This window comes from Citrus sinensis, chromosome 6 (genome assembly GCF_022201045.2).
Source record: "Citrus sinensis cultivar Valencia sweet orange chromosome 6, DVS_A1.0, whole genome shotgun sequence".
Classification (NCBI taxonomy): domain Eukaryota; kingdom Viridiplantae; phylum Streptophyta; class Magnoliopsida; order Sapindales; family Rutaceae; genus Citrus; species Citrus sinensis.
The window spans coordinates 19,938,490-19,957,348 of NC_068561.1; the positions used below are offsets into that span (position 1 = coordinate 19,938,490).

The window sequence follows — 18,859 nt, forward strand, 5'->3', positions numbered from 1 at the left end:
GTCTCATAGAAATAGTTACGCGTATGATTTTTATCCCAAATTAAGGTGATAGTACTAAATTACACTAATTAAATTTCTCACCCAACTTCAAGTTTCTTAATTACTTGACCATCTAGTAAAATAATAATAATAATAACAACTAATCTCTTTTATATTCTAGTACTCAACTTACCTGACTATAATAGATATATAAATATTAATTTGGTGCTTTCTTGTGTATTTTTAAGATAATAATGTATTAATAGAATATTAGAATTCAAAGAAAATTCATAAAAGAATTTCATGTGTTTTAGGTTTATAGGGCGTAATTTGCACTACAATAGAAATGTCAGATTCAATTTTATAAGAGCAATTCAATAGACGTTAAGAATTTATTTGATATATATAAATGGACAAACTGTGCCTTCATTTAAGAAATTATACAAAATCAAAGGAGCCAGATGTTATTAACCGTATAATAATGATAATAATGGAGAATGAAGAAAGTGTAGCATCCTTCAAACAGACTCAGTGAATACCATTGGACAACTTTTGCTTCATAGTTTATTAATTGCACACATCATTGTATTTTCATTGTGGTTGGCAGCAGGCGGAGCAATCTTTAATTTCTTTTCTTTTTACCCTTTTGTTTAATGATTGCTAGAAAATGACAAGTTAAGAGGAAACAAAAGCACTAATTAAGATAACTAATTAAGGACACAGAGAAAACAAAATGTGAAGAAAAAGCTATGATGATGGCACAATGGCAAGTAAGTGGAGACAGTTAGATTGACTTTGAAGACAAGGGAAATCAAGTAAAAGGACTAAGAAAAAGAGAAAAAGTAGGCAAAAGGGTTCTTGATTTTTTTGTTTATTTTGGTTCATGGTGAGTCACTTTTAATGTCCAAAGCACTGAAGAGGAAAGTTTAGCAGGCATGGATGAACTCAGATTGCTCATCTTCATAGCTTTGTTTAGCTTCCACATTCAGTTAATCTCCAGCGCTACAGATTCCCGCGACGGTAATTAATTTCACATTGTACAAGTAAATTAAATAGTTTGTAGTATAACATATATGTACTATTTGGCTATTTTCTGCAAGAATTCATCATGCCAAACTCAGTATGATTGCTGATTTTATTGAGTTTAAAATATCATGTAACTTTGTAGCCGCGGCTCTACAATCTTTGAAGGATGCATGGCAAAATACACCACCAACCTGGAAAAATTCCGACGATCCCTGTGGATCCTGGGAAGGAGTTACTTGTAACAATTCCAGGGTCACTGCACTGTAAGTACAATTCTATATTTCAAGATTTTTTTAAAAAAATTCAACATTATATTCAATAGAAGCAAAGCTCACTCGTCACATATGCATTATGTTTTCAGGGGATTATCAACCATGGGACTCACTGGGAAACTCAGTGGAGACATTGGAGGCCTCACAGAATTGAGATCCTTGTTAGTATCCTTCCCAAGTTTCCTAGAAAGTTTGCGGCATATTTCAACTTATTAAGCATATCTTATATGAGTGTTGAATTCATTTGTTCCAGGGACCTGTCATACAATGGAGGCCTTACAGGTTCCTTATCTCCGCGAATAGGAGATCTCCAGAAGCTGAATATCCTGTAAGATCTTATACTAGACGAATCTGCAAGTTTCGGAAAATCCTGAATCTTTATACTCGGCTAATTTGTTTTTGTATTTCATATGATTTGGATAATGTTTTCCATCTTGCAGGATTCTAGCCGGCTGTGGTTTCACCGGCAATATTCCTGATGAAATTGGAAACTTGGCAGAATTATCTTTCTTGTAAGAATAATTCTAACTAGTCAATTCAGTATATTTTTCTTTTTCTCATTGTTCAATTTATTTAAAAAAAAGACCTACACACAATTTCCAGGGCACTGAATTCAAACAACTTCAGCGGTCGAATTCCTCCTTCTTTGGGTAAGCTCTCCCAGCTTTACTGGCTCGATCTTGCAGACAATCAGCTGACAGGATCAATTCCAGTTTCAACAATAACCTCCCCAGGATTGGATCAACTCAAAAATGCTAAGCATTTGTAAGTTATTTATTTATTATTTATTTTTATTATTATTATTATTTTTGGGTGCATATCAATCCATCTTCAAAGTGAACACAAGGAAGTATGAATGATTATTTTCATGTACTTTGCAGCCATTTTAACAAAAACAAGCTTTTGGGTACCATTTCCGAACAACTTTTCAGCCCTGACATGGTACTGATACATGTGTAAGTTCAATATCCACCCATCATTCAATTTTAGTTTTCTCTTTATTTCACTCACTTACTGAGTTTGGTTCTCAATTTCAGATTATTTGATGGAAATCAACTTTCTGGGAATATCCCGGAAAGTTTAGGATATGTTCAAACTCTTGAGGTTCTGTGAGTATAAATCTCCTCATATTCAACATTTTTTTTTTCAAATTAATCCCTTTCCATTTGACTAGCCATCTTGCTTATTTCCATTTTACTGGAAACTTTGTTAATCTGCAACAGCCGGCTTGATAGAAATGCTTTGACAGGCAAAGTCCCAACAAATCTCAATAACCTCACAAATGTCAATGAATTGTGAGTGTTTGTTTTTTAAGCAAATGTGGCAATGCTTTTGTTACTATAGAAGTTGGTGAATTATGAAATTTCTTCTACATGAAACAATGTTTCTCTTTCAGGAATTTAGCTCACAATGATCTTAAAGGCCCTTTTCCAGATTTAAGTCAAATGAACTCCCTTAGTTATGTGTGAGTTTCATAATATTGAAGCTACTATTTCCAGTTAATTCCCCAGAAAGTATTGCTTGTTCCATAAGAGAAAAATCTGATCAATGATTTATCATATCATAGGGATCTTAGCAACAATTCATTTGACCCAACAGAAGCTCCACTTTGGTTCTCAACTTTACCATCACTCACCACATTGTAAGTCTTCTGTCAGTCACAGAATACAGATATGAAAAATCCCCTGGACTATTTCCAAATCAAATCTCACTCTGGAGCTCCACAGGATTTGTGAATTTGGATCTCTCCAAGGCCGTGTTCCAGATAAACTCTTCAGCTATTCGCAAATACAGCAAGTGTAAGTTTCTAGTAAAGTATAACCCTGTGAAGAAGAATGGTATAATTCTCAATTTTCATTCTTGTAAATCCGTTGCAGGAAACTGAGGAACAATGCTTTCAATAACACATTGGACATGGGAAATGCTGTTGGTCCACAGTTGCAACTCGTTGATTTGCAGAACAATCAAATTTCTGCAATAACACTGGGTTCAGGAATCAAAAACTATACGTTAATGTGAGACTCCTCATCAGCCTTAATTCTCATTGTAAATGATACTCTACCGTCTCTTTTCCATTATTCTTACTTATCAAGTGATGTTATGCATTTCAGACTTGTTGGAAATCCGGTATGCACGGCAACTCTGGCAAATACTAATTACTGCCAGCTTCAAAAGCCGACCACAAAGGCCTATTCCACAAGCTTGGCTAATTGTGGAGGCAAATCATGTCCTCCTGAGCAGAAGCTGAGCCCTCAGAGTTGCGAATGCGCCTATCCATATGAAGGAACAATGTATTTCAGAGGACCATCCTTCAGAGAATTGTCCAATGTCACAGTGTTTCACTCGCTGGAAATGAGTCTGTGGGTGAAATTAGGCCTCACACCTGGATCAGTTTTTCTTCAGAATCCTTTCTTCAATATCGACGACTACCTACAGATTCAGGTTGCACTCTTTCCATCTGGTGAAAAATCTTTTAACAGGTCAGAAGTTCAAAAGATAGGATTTGAACTGAGTAATCAAACCTACAAGCCTCCTAAGGAGTTTGGTCCCTATTATTTCATTGCTTCTCCTTATGCTTTCCAAGGTAACTTAAGTCTGTTTCTTTATAACAGTCAACAAAATAACATCGAGAATGGTGATCTGACGAGAGAATATACAAATATGTTTTAGTTCCGCAGGGAGGTAATTCTATCAGCCCAGGAGTAGCTGCTGGAATAGCATGTGGAGGAGCCGTTCTAGTTTTAGGACTGGTAGGATTAGGGTTGTATGCTATTCGGCAAAAGAAAAGAGCTGAAAGAGCGATTGGATTGAGCAAACCATTTGGTAACAAATATTTTCGACAATTGTCCGTTATATTGACCGAGTAAATTGAGTTGCAAATATTAATATACTGCAGCTGCCAACATGAGATCATACAGTTTGAATTCTCTGTTTTTGCAGCATCCTGGGCACCGAGTGGCAAAGACAGTGGTGGTGCTCCTCAATTAAAGGGAGCAAGATGGTTCTCATATGATGAACTTAAAAAGTGCTCGAATAATTTCTCAGAAAGTAATGAGATAGGCTCTGGCGGCTACGGCAAGGTAAATGCTCTTCTTGTTTAAATATTTGTGAAATTTCGCTAACCTAGTGTTCGCTCATCTTTTTCTGTTTTATGCAGGTCTACAGAGGAATGCTTTCTGATGGACAAGTTGTGGCAATCAAAAGAGCTCAGCAAGGATCAATGCAAGGGGGGCTGGAGTTCAAGACAGAGATTGAATTGCTTTCGCGCGTTCATCATAAGAATCTCGTCGGTCTTGTGGGATTTTGTTTTGAGCAAGGAGAACAGATGCTGGTTTATGAATTTATGGCAAATGGAACACTCAGGGAGAGCCTATCTGGTAATTTTATTCTCAGTCTTGCTGTTTGCTTAAACATATGTTTCAACTTTTCATCATATGGCAGCAAGTTTATTCCCATAAATATGTTTTGCAGGGAGATCTGGCATTCATCTTGATTGGAAAAGGAGACTAAGAATTGCTCTTGGCTCAGCTAGAGGATTAGCTTACCTACATGAGCTTGCAAATCCTCCTATTATCCACAGAGATGTTAAGTCCACCAACATTCTGTTGGATGAGAACTTAACAGCTAAGGTTGCAGATTTTGGCCTGTCTAAACTTGTATCAGACAGTTCAAAAGGTCATGTTTCAACTCAAGTCAAAGGCACAATGGTGAGTACACTTAATCCACATCTCTTATTTACTCTGTACAGACTTTGTAATAGTTGGTTCAACTGGCATGCTCTCTTGCTATACACAATACTTTTCGGTTTAATTCATTTGCAAGAGTATGTTTGGTTGCAGGGTTATCTAGATCCTGAATATTACATGACTCAACAACTAACTGAGAAGAGCGACGTGTATAGTTTTGGAGTGGTTATGCTTGAACTTATAACGGCTAAGCAGCCGATTGAGAAGGGAAAGTACGTTGTCCGCGAAGTAAGAACGGCTATGAACAGGGACGACGAAGAGCATTATGGCTTGAGGGAGATGATGGATCCAACCATCAGAAACACCGTCCTGCTAGGATTCAGAAGGTATCTGGAATTGGCATTACAATGTGTTGAAGAATCGGCCACGGACCGGCCAACAATGAGTGAGGTGGTTAAGGCCATTGAAACCCTTTTGCAAAATGATGGGATGAACACAAACTCCACTTCAGCATCTTCATCTGCTACAGATTTTGGTTCTTCAAAAGGTGTCGTTAGACAAATCTATGGTGATGCATTGCCTAATAATAAGAAGGATATCAATGACACTAATGCCTTTGATTACAGTGGGGGATACACACTTTCTGCTAAAGTTGAACCCAAGTAGAGGAAAGCACTTTCTCTTTTTTCTTCAGGTTTTAAGTTTTTAAGTTTTTAGATAACTTGTGTGTATTACAAGGGAAATGTTGTATGCTTAGTGTGCTTGTCTGCTGAGAGCAAAAAATTATTTTGCTATGAGATAATTAAAAATCCTCTGAAAGAATCCAGTTTGCAGTAAGACAAAGACGAGTTTTTCTAGTGACTGACCTCATCCACAGGAGAAAAAATAAAATGGTATCCAATGTTTTTATAACTTGAAAAGCATGAAAAGTTTCCATGTAACCATTCGAAATTGCAGAAAATGAAACTTACACATTGTTATATACTGCACAAACAAACAAAACCACATTCTTCAGATCACAAACTTTCACTATGCCACAGTCCTTGTAGTTCTGCTACTCATGCTGTTCCTTGGGTGGCTTTACAATAATGATCGGGCATACAGTATGATGCGCACAGTAATCACTTACACTCCCCAAGAATGCCCTGATAATTATGAACATATACATAAGCAATCAATCAAAGGAGTCTATTGCAAGTAAATAGATGATTTGCAGTCCATAATACTTAAAAATATTTCAGTAAGATGACTTGAACAGTAATCTAGATTCTTTGCCTTACGCCAATAGATGTTTAAATGTGTGTGCAATCAGTCTGGTGTCCACAACGATGTGATTCTTTAAGTATATTGGTTGTCACCTTTTAATCTTGCCGAGGCCGCGGCTTCCGACAACAAGGAGATCAATGTGCATTTGCTCAGCAGACTGACAAATCATGTCCTTTGGATCCCCTTCAAGAACCAGACTCTCTGCTTTCACCTACACAAGGTTACATGTTTTAGAATTAGAACCGAGGAAATATGGTCTAAAAATTCGATGCACGGAAGGCATATAATACACTTTTAGGCAATCACCATCTTATCTTTACACATCTGCAATGCCCGGGAAAGTAACGCCGCTGAATTTTCTTCTTGGGATTTCCTCACAGATTCTACCATCGAAGATGTTGCATAAAATGCTATCAAATCAAAACCGCTTTAGAGATCGAATGCAAATTTATGATTTGAACTAGCAAACACATACTGAAAGCTATAGCTTACTAACATATTTTGATCTCATGTGATGCAGACATTCATTTACCATTTAATGCACATTTAAAAAATGTGGGTTTGAGGACTGGACAACACTGTCTAACTATGGTGATTAGTGCACTGTCTACCACTCATCCATTCCGGAGAACTGTTAATAAAACCAAATTATTTTCATGGAATTAAAGAACATTTTGGAGCATGTCACAAGTTAATTAAGCAAATCGGTGTAGCTAATAGCCAACGATTCTATCATACAAAAAAAAACATTAAAGAATTACTCGGCGAGCTGGAGTAGCTCAGTTGGTTAGAGCGTGTGGCTGTTAACCACAAGGTCGAGGTTCAAGCCCTTCCTCTAGCGATTAATATTCTAGTTATTTATCTATTTATTTTTTGTTTGGGGGTTACACTACCTGAACTGGTACTTAAGGCTGGCAAAACGAAGCGCTGAAATGGCTCCTGAACATGAACGATTGTTAGGATACCGCCGCCGCCGCCAGCTTCCGGCGTAAAGCCGACGATGCCATAAAGATTGTCAAGAGCCCATTTGAGTGCATTGAAACTCTCTGCACTTTCATCAATAGCCACCATCACCTTCATCTTCTTCTTGCCGTCTGTCATTTTTGGCTCCTCTTCTTCTTTTGATTGCAGCATTGCTGACCCTGAACCACCTGGAACTGTTTCTTTCTCCATTACCCAATTCTTTTACACCTCCCTCTCGGACAACAATGTCAATGTCACAACAGACAGTAGTGAGCCTATTTGCTCTCTATATAAATTGAACGATGATTGGGTTTTTGTCATTTTCGAAAAAATTAGGGAGCTGAAAATGAGGTGTCATTACGTGGAAGTTTATGAGAGGAAATGTGGCATGAGCCCAACAAATGGCATCCATGCAATTGAAAAGTTACAATTCCAGCATGCAAAATTTTGTATTTTTATTAAATAGATCTACAGCGTAGTTGGTGCCCGTTGTTGGCGACTCTAACTTTGGTAACGTAAAATAAAATTACATTCGCCTAATTCATAGCCTAAAATTAGCTCGTACTTTGAAATTACCTCATGCTTACATTGATAATATGTTCTCTATAACCTTTTCTTCGCTCAAAATTATTTTCTTAAACGCTAATCATTTTTCAACCAATGTGTATGTTCTTCTCAACTCATTTTTCCTCTCTTTACATTATAGGAGATATTCGCCACTTTTTTTTTTGTATATTAAGTTGTCTAGTATTCAAAAATTTTATTGATCTCGATTAATTCAAATTTGAGTTGGATAGGACCATTAAAGTGATAAATCTCTCCCAACAAGTATTTAGCGTAATTACATTCTTAAGTTTCGAACTTAAGACCTTGATTAACTTAAAACAGCTCCATACCAACTGATTTACGTACTTGTTAGCATATTAACATCCCATTAATAAAAGTTATTTTTTTATTAGAAGTTCTTAGATTTCAGAAATAATGTCCGTAATTTTTAAAATGTTAATCGCATTATATACATACATAGGTCGTGTTTAGATTCGGATCCATACTTAAATATTTTAATATAGATGACCTTTTGAAATGAAATATTAATTGTCAAGAACTCAAGGTCAATATTCTTTGAAGATATTAGTCCTCCGGCTTTAAAAACAAGGATCACACATCTCTTTGTACAAAGAATTATTAGAAGATAAAAATTGTTAACTTTTAATACTCTCTCAATAAAATAAATTCGTGACCTATATTTTAAGAATGTGTAGATGTCCACACTACACGTGAAAATTTCTATCAAAATTCAATGAAAGGACTTCTTCCATTCGTGAATAACCACGTTAAATATAATTTAGGAATTTAAATTTTATCAGATTAATTAGCTTATTAGTTCTGTTGCTATAGCGTTACTTGCTTATTTAGCATTCCTTTAATGGTCTAGTTAGGTTATGAAATCAGATTTCAAGTCTACATAAGTAGAGGTACACCTGTTATAACAATTTCATAAGTCTTGAATAAAACTTTCGTTTATTCTATAACCAAATCATTATATTACACAATTAATTAAGGGAGCTTAATGAACTGTACTCTTACACTCATACGCACACATTATTTTACACACACATTTCCCACTTCACAAAAATAGAGAGATAGCTTCTTACGTTCTTGATACTTTTTCGCTATGCCACACGGTCCTTAAAATTCTTGTGCTTATGGTGCTCCTTTGGTGGCTTGACAATGAGGATCGGACATACAGCATGATGCGCGCAGTAGTCACTTACGCTGCCCAAAAATGCCCTGCCAGTAATAAATTGGATTAAAACTCTGTCATGATTATTAAAAATATATATGGGTGATTGATAGTTAATAAATAAAGAAAAATCAAGACTTTAAATTTTACTCATACACTATCACTTAAAGACACATGACACGAGATTTTTAAAAACTCATAAGAATTCAGATCAAGAGAGGATCTTAACCCAATAAATTAATAGTAGCAATTAATAATTAGATAATCAACAACCAGAACTTTTATAGACAAATAATAGTAATATTAATTACTCTTGGCGACGGCCAAAATTAATCAGTTTGATGCTCACAATATATTGTATAACACTTAGGTATTTTAATTAATTGTCAGCACATGTTTACATCACCTCTTAACCTTGCCGAGGCCACGGCTTCCAACAACAAGGAGATCAATGTGCATTTGTTCTACAGCCTGACAAATCACATCCCTTGTATCCCCATCAAGAATCAGTGTTTGTGCATTCACCTGCACCATGCATGCATGCAAGTTTTACAATTTAATTTGTACACCACTGGTATCTAAGGACTGAAAGGAAAACAATTCTGCCATCTCTTGTAAAGTACTAGTAGCTGATATGTGCTGCGTGAATAAGTAGATTAATCCTACTTATTGTATAGATTGTAGAAAGGTTTCTTAAATTCTGCTTAGAGCGGGTGAACTTTTTTATTTTTTTGGTTGATGGGAAAGTTTGTTTTTTTTATGCACTAAAAGTATATGTACAAAATTAAAATTTGATACGAATTTTTACAATGTTATAAACTGTTATTTTTCACTATGTACAATGCTGCAAACTCAAAAATCAATTTCCAATGTTGGAAATTCGTACCAATTTTAATGGGGATAAAAAAAATTTCGGATTTAGGTAGTGACTACCATCTTTTCTTTGCACACTTGTAGTGCTCGGGAGCAGTGGCGGATCTAGAAAAATAATTTACCGGGAGCTAAATTAGATAATAGTAAAATATAAAAAATTAAAATTTTGAATATATAAAATATTTATAATTAGTCTCTACGCAATTTTATATTTTAAAAATATTATGTAATATGCTCATTATCAATATTATTAAATTTATTATTTCTTATATAAACAATCAAACTATCACGTATCCCAACTGATTCCAAAGATGATTCTTCATGAGTTTTATTACTGAAACTATTCGTTCTATTATTATTATATAAACTGGAAGAATTAACCATATTTTTTAGAATAGAAAATTTTTGAGTAGTGGGCTATCATTATTTTTAATTAAAATGTATATTTTTATATTTTTTAAAAATTAAAGTTTAAATTTTATGGGGTTTATATTTTATAGTGACTATTTTAATAAATTTAATGAGACTAATTACAAAATTAAAAAAATTCTTTTATTTTTAAATTTTTTTTTTGGCCAGTGGGGGCTTGTGCCCCCACTGGTCATGTGCTGCATCCGCCTTTGCTCGGGAGAGTAGAGCTGCAGAACTTTGTTCTTCGGCTTTCTTGACATTTTCCACCAAAGTAGACGTTGCATAAAACGCTGTCAATTAATTAATTATCGGCTTTCATCTCCGCCAATTATGAATAAAAGGATTCCATATCGACAAGCATAATTTAATTATTTGCTAACCTGCACCAGCGGGGATAAAAGGCTGCTGAGCATGAACAATTGTCAGGACGTTGCTGCCACTGCTGGCTTCCGGCGTAATGTCGGTGATGACATAAAGATTATCAAGAGCCCATTTAAGTGCATAAAAACTCTCTGCACTTTCATCAATAGCCACCATCACCTTCATCTTCTTCTTGTTTTTCCTGATCATCGTCACCTCTTCCTCTTTTGCTTGCAGCACTGCTGACCCTGAACCTGCAATTGTATCTTTCTCCATATATACCCAATTCTTTTAATTCTCTCTCTCTCTCTCTCTCTCTCTCGATCAGACAACATGAACCGTCTCAACATAGAGTAGTAAGCAAGTAAGTAACCAATTACTTTTTATAGAAATAAAAACGTGATGGCTTTTGTCTTTCTCTGTAAAAGGAGATGAAAATGAGGTGTTACGTGTAAGTAATTATTTGGGCAATATGGAGATTTAATTTAGCTGGTCCACCTGGCATCCGAGCAAACGAAAGTTCCAATTGCAGCATGCAAAGTTTTGTTTCATTGAGTAACAAGATTTGCATGCATCCCAAATCTTTTGTTCTTTCCCCCCCACAAATGATATATACTAGTATACTTATCCCATTTGGACTATATAGATCCATAAGTCGTATTACATAATCGGCAGATCAGCCTAGGTAAGAGATAATCCATTTTGCTTAATTGATCACGGATTCAAGAGAGAGTACATTTTGCTCAATTTATCACGGATTCAAGTGTAGAGGATACGTTTAATTAAGGATAAATATTTATTCAATTCCTATATTTTAAAAAATATCTCAAGATATTTATTTTGATATTTTCACCCTTATTTTTTTTTTACCGTTACAATAATAATACCCTCACTATGATCTTAAAGAGCATTAATTAATTTATCCATCAAAATTTTAATTAGCGATTGATTAATAATTACCAATCTAATATCCTTACGACGGTTTTTCTGATAATCAATTATAAATAAATTAATAACAACCAATTTAAAGCCACATTTAACACTATGTAAGGACAAAACCATTCTTGCAAGGGTGTTATATAAAAGCAAATAAAATAAAGGTAAAAATATCACATATTTAATAATAGGGGTGTCTTGAGATATTTTTTAAAATATAAAAATTAAATGAACATTTAACTCAAAGTATAAAGACTAAACAAACATCTATCTTTTAATTAATCTGGGACGGGATTGGGAATGATTAAGGTGCAATATAATTGGATTAAAAAATGCACAAAGACATCCATACCATATATAACATAAAATAGGACCCAGATCCTCTCCTAGGCTCTTTCTCTTCTAGTCCTCCTAAACTTTTAAAGATCCGTTGAATGAAATTGAGTGGCTGAAATTTTGTTTTAATTAATTCTTATTTAAAGAGACATCTAAGGTCACGTGATTGTTGTAATTTTTTCCCTCACATCTCTCTCTACATTCACGCCCATCTCCAGCAAATTGAAAAACAAAAAATAAAAAAACAAAAACACATGCTGGAGAAACGAAATCAACAATAATGTTTGTTCTAATTAATTTCATTCTTTTCGTCTCTTCTCTTTTTGTGTTGACGTTGATCTCCAACAAATTGAAAATTAAAAAAAAAAGTCTGAATAAAGATGGTTAGGAACATGGGTGCGGGAGGCTAAGGGACAATGATGATGATTACGGGGTCTAGGCTATATAGTATCAAACAACTTTTGTTCGATCAAGGAGTAGAGATAGAAATGAGCTAATAGTTTTGTTTCATAGTATTTTGTTTTGGGTGAGATGTAAATCGAAAGGGATTGACGTGTTCAATGGAAAAAACGATCAGAAAAGTGTAAGAAAAGCTGAGAAGTTAGGATGTTAGAGATTGCCCTCCAAGTGTTTGTAGATGTTGAGAAGATTTGCTGGAGGGGAAATGCACAATTTTCAAATTTTTGAGTAGTTAGTGTATGAAAAATGCTTTTGGAGAAGTTAATGGGGATTATTGCTCATTTGTTGTAGTATGATATATAATGCTAATTATATTGCTCTCTTTTACTGAATATTGTTGTTTTGCTCATTTCAACAATATTATATATAGCAATAAAGGTCGATTGTGCTCACAGTTCATATGAATGTATTTTGAAGATGTTATAGATGTAATACCCTATGAAGTCCTTCTATACTATATGAGGGTTGCTCACATCTTATGTTTTTAACATGTATAAATGGTTGCTCTCTTAAGATAGCTGAGAATCTTGACGTTGTGAGGGGCATACCAATCAAGAGAATGATGATTGAGACGATTCTCCATATTGTGAAATCAAGAACACCCATGTTGGAATTAGTTTTGTAGAATCTACATGGCCGTCAAAGAAGAAAGAGAAGTATGATCAGGATTCGTTAGTTAAAGACCATAATGAACTTTGCTTAGTTCAATTAGGACAAATGTTTTCTTGTGTCTTATTGTAATTTACATATAAAATCTTATTTAGTATCTTTTTATATGAATTTTGACAAAGGTTATTAGGTTTAGAAAGGATTTTATTTTTTATTAGTTATTGAGGACTAGAACATACTACGAATAAGGGAGTAATTCTATAGTCATAAGCAACTAGATAAGGATGGCTTGGAATACACAAGTATTCTTTTGTCATGCATTTATGAATCTCTTTAGTCACACGCCTTTAAGCATTTGTGAATCTCTTTAGTCACACAACTTTACTGATGGAGAAGTTTTAGAATTTATTAATTGTTTACACCCTTCATGCTTATATAAATACATTCACTCTCTTCACATCATTGCCATGCTTTTATAAATACAAATGTCCTATTTTTGACATTATTAATTTGAGTTCCAGCAGTTTGAGGCACTAATTCCTTTTTACATAAAGTACTATTCCACTGAAACTTGCAATTTAATACATAGAAGATAATTTTTCTATAAAGCCTATCATGACAATTCCACTTAAACTTGTAATTTTTTTATTATAAAGCAATGAAATTGATTATAAATCATTTAATACAATATATAAAGCATGTGTAAAGTATTAGAGGAAACTATAGTGTATATAATACAATTAAATTCCCCAATTAATATATATACACTATTGTATACTCTATAGGTGAACGTCATTAATGTATACATTATTGTATACCAATTAATATGTATACACTATTGTATACCAATTAATTTCCTCAATCTCTCAAACTTCTCCGGTAATATTGTTAATAAAATTAGTTTATATTTCTAGTTTATTACAAGTTGTTGGTATTAATAAATGTTTAATTCAGCTTGTATATCACATGTAGGCACCTACACACTTGTTTCATATGATAAACAATACTCCTTGTTCATCAGTTGATTATCATCTTTATTCGGTAAGTAAATTTAATCTAATTATTCTTTGTAAAAAAAGTAATGTCTATAATTTAGTAGGATGAATTGTTAAATTATGTTACAATGACTTTATGTAGTTGGAATTTCAAAATTGCAAGTTGTCTAATTCAATGTCCAATACAACACCATTGATGCATCATGAAGAATTTTAACGAACAAATGTTTAGGAATTGTTTCAACAAAATAGCACGAGTTTTCACCCTCAATTGCAATTCAACAAACTAAATTAGTATTATTACTTCACAAATTGCTGCTATTGAGCATATAATTGTGTAGCAACAATTTTGCTTTTATTTAGCTATTTTTTGGGGTTTATAGTTGTTATTTTGTTGTTCTTTTGGGTTTGGAGCTGTTGTTTGTTGTTTTTTTTTATTGTTTCTCCTTTTTATATTGTTTTTTGTTTTTCTACTATTTTCTTTTTTTGTTGGTTGCTATTTTTTGATGTTTGCTTTTTCTACTGGTTGTTGTTTTTTACTATTTACTGTTATTTGCTAGTTGTTGTTTTTATGCTAGTTTTTTTTTGTTGTTTGCTATTTTTTGTTGTTTGCTATTTTTTTGTTGTTTGATGTTTTCTGGCTTCTATAGTTACTGCAGTTGTTGTTTGCTTGATGTTTTGAATTCTTTAGCTATTGTATTTTTACTACTCTGATTCGAAATAAATGATACCCCAAATAACAACTTTGTAATTAAACAAAATCAAAAGTTAAACTAAATAAAGGAAGGTATAACATCATATATCAATTGGAAAAGCAGACATTTTCATTTCAAGGGACATCCAAAGCCCCTTTAGAACAATTACAATAATAACGTACATCACAACACTTGGAGCCAATCTTATCAAAATTTACAATGAGAAAATTAGCATTATATATCATACTACAACAAATGAGCGATAATCCCCATTAACTTCTCCAAATGCATTTTCCATACACTAACTACTCAAAAATTTGAAAATTGTGCATTTCCCCTCCAGCAAGCATTCTCAACATCTACAGCCAATTTCGTTCAGCCATTTCGTCAAACACTTGGAGGGCAATCTCCAACATCCTAACTTCTCAGCTTTTCTTACACTTTTCTGATCACTTCTTTCATCGAACATGTCAATCCATTTCGATGTACATTTGCCCTAAAACAAAATACTACGAAACAAAACTATTAGCTCATATCTATCTCTACTCCTCGATCGAACAAAAGCTGTTTGATACTATATAGCCTAGACCCCGTAATCATCATCATCGTCCCTCAGCCTCCCGCACCCATGTTCCTAACCATCTTTATTCAGACATTTTTTTAATTTTCAATTTACTGGAGATCAACGTCAATATAGAAAGAGAAGAGACGAAAAGAATTAAATTAACTAGAACAAACATTATTGTCGATTTCGTTTCTCCAGCGTGTGCTTTTGTTTTGTTTTTTTTTGTTTTTTACAATTTGCTGGAGATGGGCGTGAATGTAGAGAGAGATGTGAGGGAAAAAAATTACAATAATCACATGACCTTAGATGTCTTTTTAAATAAGAACTAATTAAAACAAAATCTCAAGTCATTCAATTTCATTAATAACACATGTCAGTAGATTTTTAAAAGTTTAGGAGGGCTAGAAAAGAAAGAGCCTAGGAGAGGATCTGAATCCTTGTATCAAATAGTTCCTCAATTAATTCCAATTCTTCTATTTTTATTTGTATTTTCATTTCTGACAAACTCAATTAATTCCTATTAGAACGACTGGAATGCGCTTTAGTCTCAACCAACTTTCACTTTCCTCTCATACTGGCGGTTAAAACTCAACATTAAGGGGTAGATTGGTCATTGAACTATTATTGCGACAACTGGTCGAAGTTCCTAGAGCGTTGGCTTTTAGCAGCATCGCCATGGATCCACAGTGATCGTTTGTTCAGAGCTGAAAAATACTTTGCTATGCGATAATTATTGATCACACAGAAATCATCTAGTTAGTTTGCTTTTTACAACTCTAAAATATATAAAGATCACTCAGTAAATTGAGTGTCTTCTTTATTTTCTTTTAATTTTCTATTTATATTTATCTTAATTACATGAGGAAGAATGAAACTTAAAGTTGATAGAAAATCACCCAACAGAAGATTATCCAAAAACAAGAAAAGTCTCAAAAATAGAACCATGTAAATCGATCCAAATCACTCATTATTACAGAAAATAGAGACACATTTATCTGCTGCATGCACAAACAAAGACAATATATTCTTCTGATATTACAAACTTTTTATTCTTCTTATATCACAAACTTTGTCTCTATATCATAGTCCTTACGGAGCTACTGCTTAGTATGGTGCTGCTTTGGCGGTGGCTTGACGATGATGATCGGACACTGGACATGATGTGCACAGTAGTCACTTACACTACCCAATAATGCCCTGCCAAGTGTCGATCACAGTAAATAATCAACAAGCCAGAAAATTTATGCACAAATTACAATGACCAAAATGTCGGATGAAATACTCAAAAGTGTGTATGATGCTCACATGTCACAACTGAGATTATCAGGTAAAGCTCAGATTCTCAGGTATTCATATTAACACCTTGTTTTTTTCCATTAACTATAACCCTATGGTGTTAACGTGAAATATCACAAAATTGACATTTAGAACTCTCATATCCAAGAATTTCTACGGCATTACATATATGTGTATATTTATATAAATAATTGTCACCTTTTAATCTTGCCGAGGCCACGGCTTCCTACAACAAGGAGGTCCATATGCACTTGTTCTGCAGCCTGACATATCATGTCCTTTGGATCCCCAGTAAGAACCAGTGTTTCTGCTTTCACCTGCACCACACAAGTTATCAGTAATAGTACACTGCCCACATATAAATACCAAATTTAATGAAATTTAATTTAATTAATTTTGTTTGCTGGTTGCATAATGTTACGGTACAGCTAGCTCACATAGTCATCACACACACACACACACACACACACACGCACACGCACATGCAGCCTGAGTAAGTTCATTAATGCTACTAATCGTATCCGAAGGGTTTCTTAATTAAATTCTGCTCAGTGCTAAATTTTTTTTAATTTATAAGTGAGAGTGTCTCTAATCACAAAAAGTTTATTGCTAGTTAAAGTAGACATGTACTGTAATTTGTAAGTTACATTCTTATCCTTGCATATTTGCAGTGCTCGCGAGAGAAGGGCTGCAGAATTCTCCTCTTGAGCTTTCCTGATAGATTGCTCCACCGAAGATGTTGCATAAAATGCTGTCAAAAATTTAATTTAGTCTTCATTTCACAGCCAAAATATCAAAATCATTCACTTCTGCATGCAATGCAACCAACAGTTGGTTCGAAGTAACACCTATACTCACTTTAAAGTTTTGTATTGCTGAACAAACAATAAATAAAAGTTAGATGAGTTTGATCAACGCGCTGGAGTAGCTCAGTTGGTTAGAGCGTGTGGCTGTTAACCACAAGGTCGAAGGTTCAAGCCCTTCCTCTAGCGGGGTTTTAAGTTTCATTTTACCATTAGCACATCCAAAAATATTTTCCACAATATTACAAAGTAAAAAAAAAAATCTTGGTAAACAGATCACCTGCACCGCCAGGTCCGGCAGGGAAGACAAAGTGCTGAAAGGGCTGCTGAACATGAACAAGTGTGACCGTGCCGGCGCCGCGGTCGCTGGTTCCCGGCGTTACGGCGCCTGTGATACCAAAAAGATTATCAAGTGCCCATTTGAGTGCATAGAAACTCTCTCCACTTTCGTCAAGCGCCACCATCACCTTCATCTCATTCTTCCCCATCATCTCCTCCCCTTCTTCTTTTGTTCGCTGCATCGCTAATCCTGCACCCTCCACCGCCTCCATCGCCAAATTCAATTGCTATCACTATCAGTAGACCTCACGTATTTGAATATTCGATTACAATTTTACAATTTTTCTTTTATACATTGAACATGATATTTATTTATTTATAATTATTATATATGGTGTTTTTGTTAAGAAATTCTTGTTTTGTTGTGAGGAAAAGTTTAAGAGTGAAGGTGGTACGTGGAAGTACGGTAACAGATCATGAAACTTCAGCCGGGACATATGGCGTCCATGCAAATGAAATCTTCCAATTGCAGCATGCAAAAGGCATCTACCATACTAATATATAATTATTCATTTAACATTTACCGAAATCTCTTATATAAAGTGATGGCGCAGTCTGAATCTTTATGCTATTTTACAATATTTTTATCGAAAAACTAATTCCATAATATGTCCAAAGGAGGACTAAAAATTTTTATTCACATGGATTTGTAGTAAAATTTTATTCTAAAAAGTGTTAAATTTAGATTTAAATTTCGCACTGAGCTGAATTTAAAAATATGTAATTAGTAGATATTAGATGAAGATATATTGCTATAACGTACACATGTAAACCAATCAATTAGAATGATACAATGTAAAACCAAAGAGTAAAAGGAAGGATAAGTCAAAAATTAACCAAAAACAATTAAAAAAAAAGTGATTAATCCTTTAAAAAAGTTCTGAATGATAATATATGGGCCTTCTTGCCGGCCCAGGGGTGTATTTTCCAGTCCATTAGATAATCCGACAATCCGTTGTCGTTTGATAGGCATTTACATTTTACAGTGATGATGCATGTGGTTGGTTATGTATATATCCGTAAAACTTCAATCATCAAATATGTAATTCCTTTAAACCAAAAAAAAAAAAAAAAAAATTTCATTTTCAGTTTAGAGAAATTTGCCCATTTTACCTTACAAAAAATACTTGCCAAATAAAAGCATTATTCAATCAATATGACTATGAAATATTTAATCAAACTTTTCAATTTTCACTCATCCGAAAGCATTTCAACAAAAAATAATAATAATTTATGTATGCAATAA

General features: G+C 34.0%; 4 protein-coding genes and 2 non-coding genes across 7 annotated transcripts; 3 read left to right on the forward strand and 3 right to left on the reverse strand.

The window, feature by feature from the left end:
* Positions 1 to 646: 646 nt before the first annotated feature.
* LOC102619900 (leucine-rich repeat receptor protein kinase HPCA1) lies at positions 647 to 5,806 on the forward strand. The gene is made up of 19 exons (XM_006481603.4): positions 647 to 999; positions 1,148 to 1,268; positions 1,367 to 1,438; positions 1,531 to 1,605; positions 1,718 to 1,789; positions 1,881 to 2,042; positions 2,159 to 2,233; positions 2,315 to 2,386; positions 2,501 to 2,572; positions 2,674 to 2,742; positions 2,845 to 2,919; positions 3,005 to 3,076; positions 3,155 to 3,292; positions 3,389 to 3,861; positions 3,948 to 4,100; positions 4,218 to 4,357; positions 4,435 to 4,654; positions 4,749 to 4,984; positions 5,117 to 5,806. Exons 1-19 carry the CDS (start codon positions 915 to 917, stop codon positions 5,627 to 5,629), a joined length of 2,895 nt encoding a protein of 964 aa, XP_006481666.1. The 5' UTR covers positions 647 to 914; the 3' UTR covers positions 5,630 to 5,806.
* Positions 5,807 to 5,846: 40 nt separating this feature from the next.
* On the reverse strand, positions 5,847 to 7,460 carry LOC102624421 (universal stress protein A-like protein). Of its 2 annotated transcripts, none has more exons than XM_025100003.2 (4): positions 7,123 to 7,460; positions 6,536 to 6,612; positions 6,322 to 6,440; positions 5,847 to 6,108 (listed from the first exon to the last, which is right to left on the reverse strand). In XM_025100003.2, exons 1-4 carry the CDS (start codon positions 7,400 to 7,402, stop codon positions 6,018 to 6,020), a joined length of 567 nt encoding a protein of 188 aa, XP_024955771.1. In that variant the 5' UTR covers positions 7,403 to 7,460; the 3' UTR covers positions 5,847 to 6,017. The 2 variants fall into 2 exon arrangements, with proteins under 2 accessions (XP_024955771.1, XP_006481852.1); XM_006481789.3 differs by having other exon boundaries at positions 6,536 to 6,639.
* On the forward strand, positions 6,998 to 7,070 carry TRNAN-GUU (transfer RNA asparagine (anticodon GUU)). The gene has a single exon. It is a non-coding gene; the product is annotated as a tRNA-Asn (tRNA).
* A 1,236-nt stretch (positions 7,461 to 8,696) lies between the features above and the next one.
* Positions 8,697 to 10,944, reverse strand: LOC102624701 (universal stress protein PHOS34-like). The gene is made up of 5 exons (XM_052443795.1): positions 10,601 to 10,944; positions 10,371 to 10,510; positions 9,870 to 9,914; positions 9,343 to 9,461; positions 8,697 to 8,983 (listed from the first exon to the last, which is right to left on the reverse strand). The coding sequence occupies exons 1-5, from the start codon at positions 10,854 to 10,856 to the stop codon at positions 8,866 to 8,868; spliced, it is 678 nt and encodes a 225-aa protein (XP_052299755.1). The 5' UTR covers positions 10,857 to 10,944; the 3' UTR covers positions 8,697 to 8,865.
* Positions 10,945 to 16,100: 5,156 nt separating this feature from the next.
* On the reverse strand, positions 16,101 to 17,923 carry LOC102624991 (universal stress protein A-like protein). The gene is made up of 4 exons (XM_006481791.4): positions 17,555 to 17,923; positions 17,119 to 17,222; positions 16,670 to 16,788; positions 16,101 to 16,372 (listed from the first exon to the last, which is right to left on the reverse strand). Exons 1-4 carry the CDS (start codon positions 17,823 to 17,825, stop codon positions 16,273 to 16,275), a joined length of 594 nt encoding a protein of 197 aa, XP_006481854.3. The 5' UTR covers positions 17,826 to 17,923; the 3' UTR covers positions 16,101 to 16,272.
* Positions 17,390 to 17,463, forward strand: TRNAN-GUU (transfer RNA asparagine (anticodon GUU)). Its single transcript has one exon. It is a non-coding gene; the product is annotated as a tRNA-Asn (tRNA).
* Positions 17,924 to 18,859: the final 936 nt, after the last annotated feature.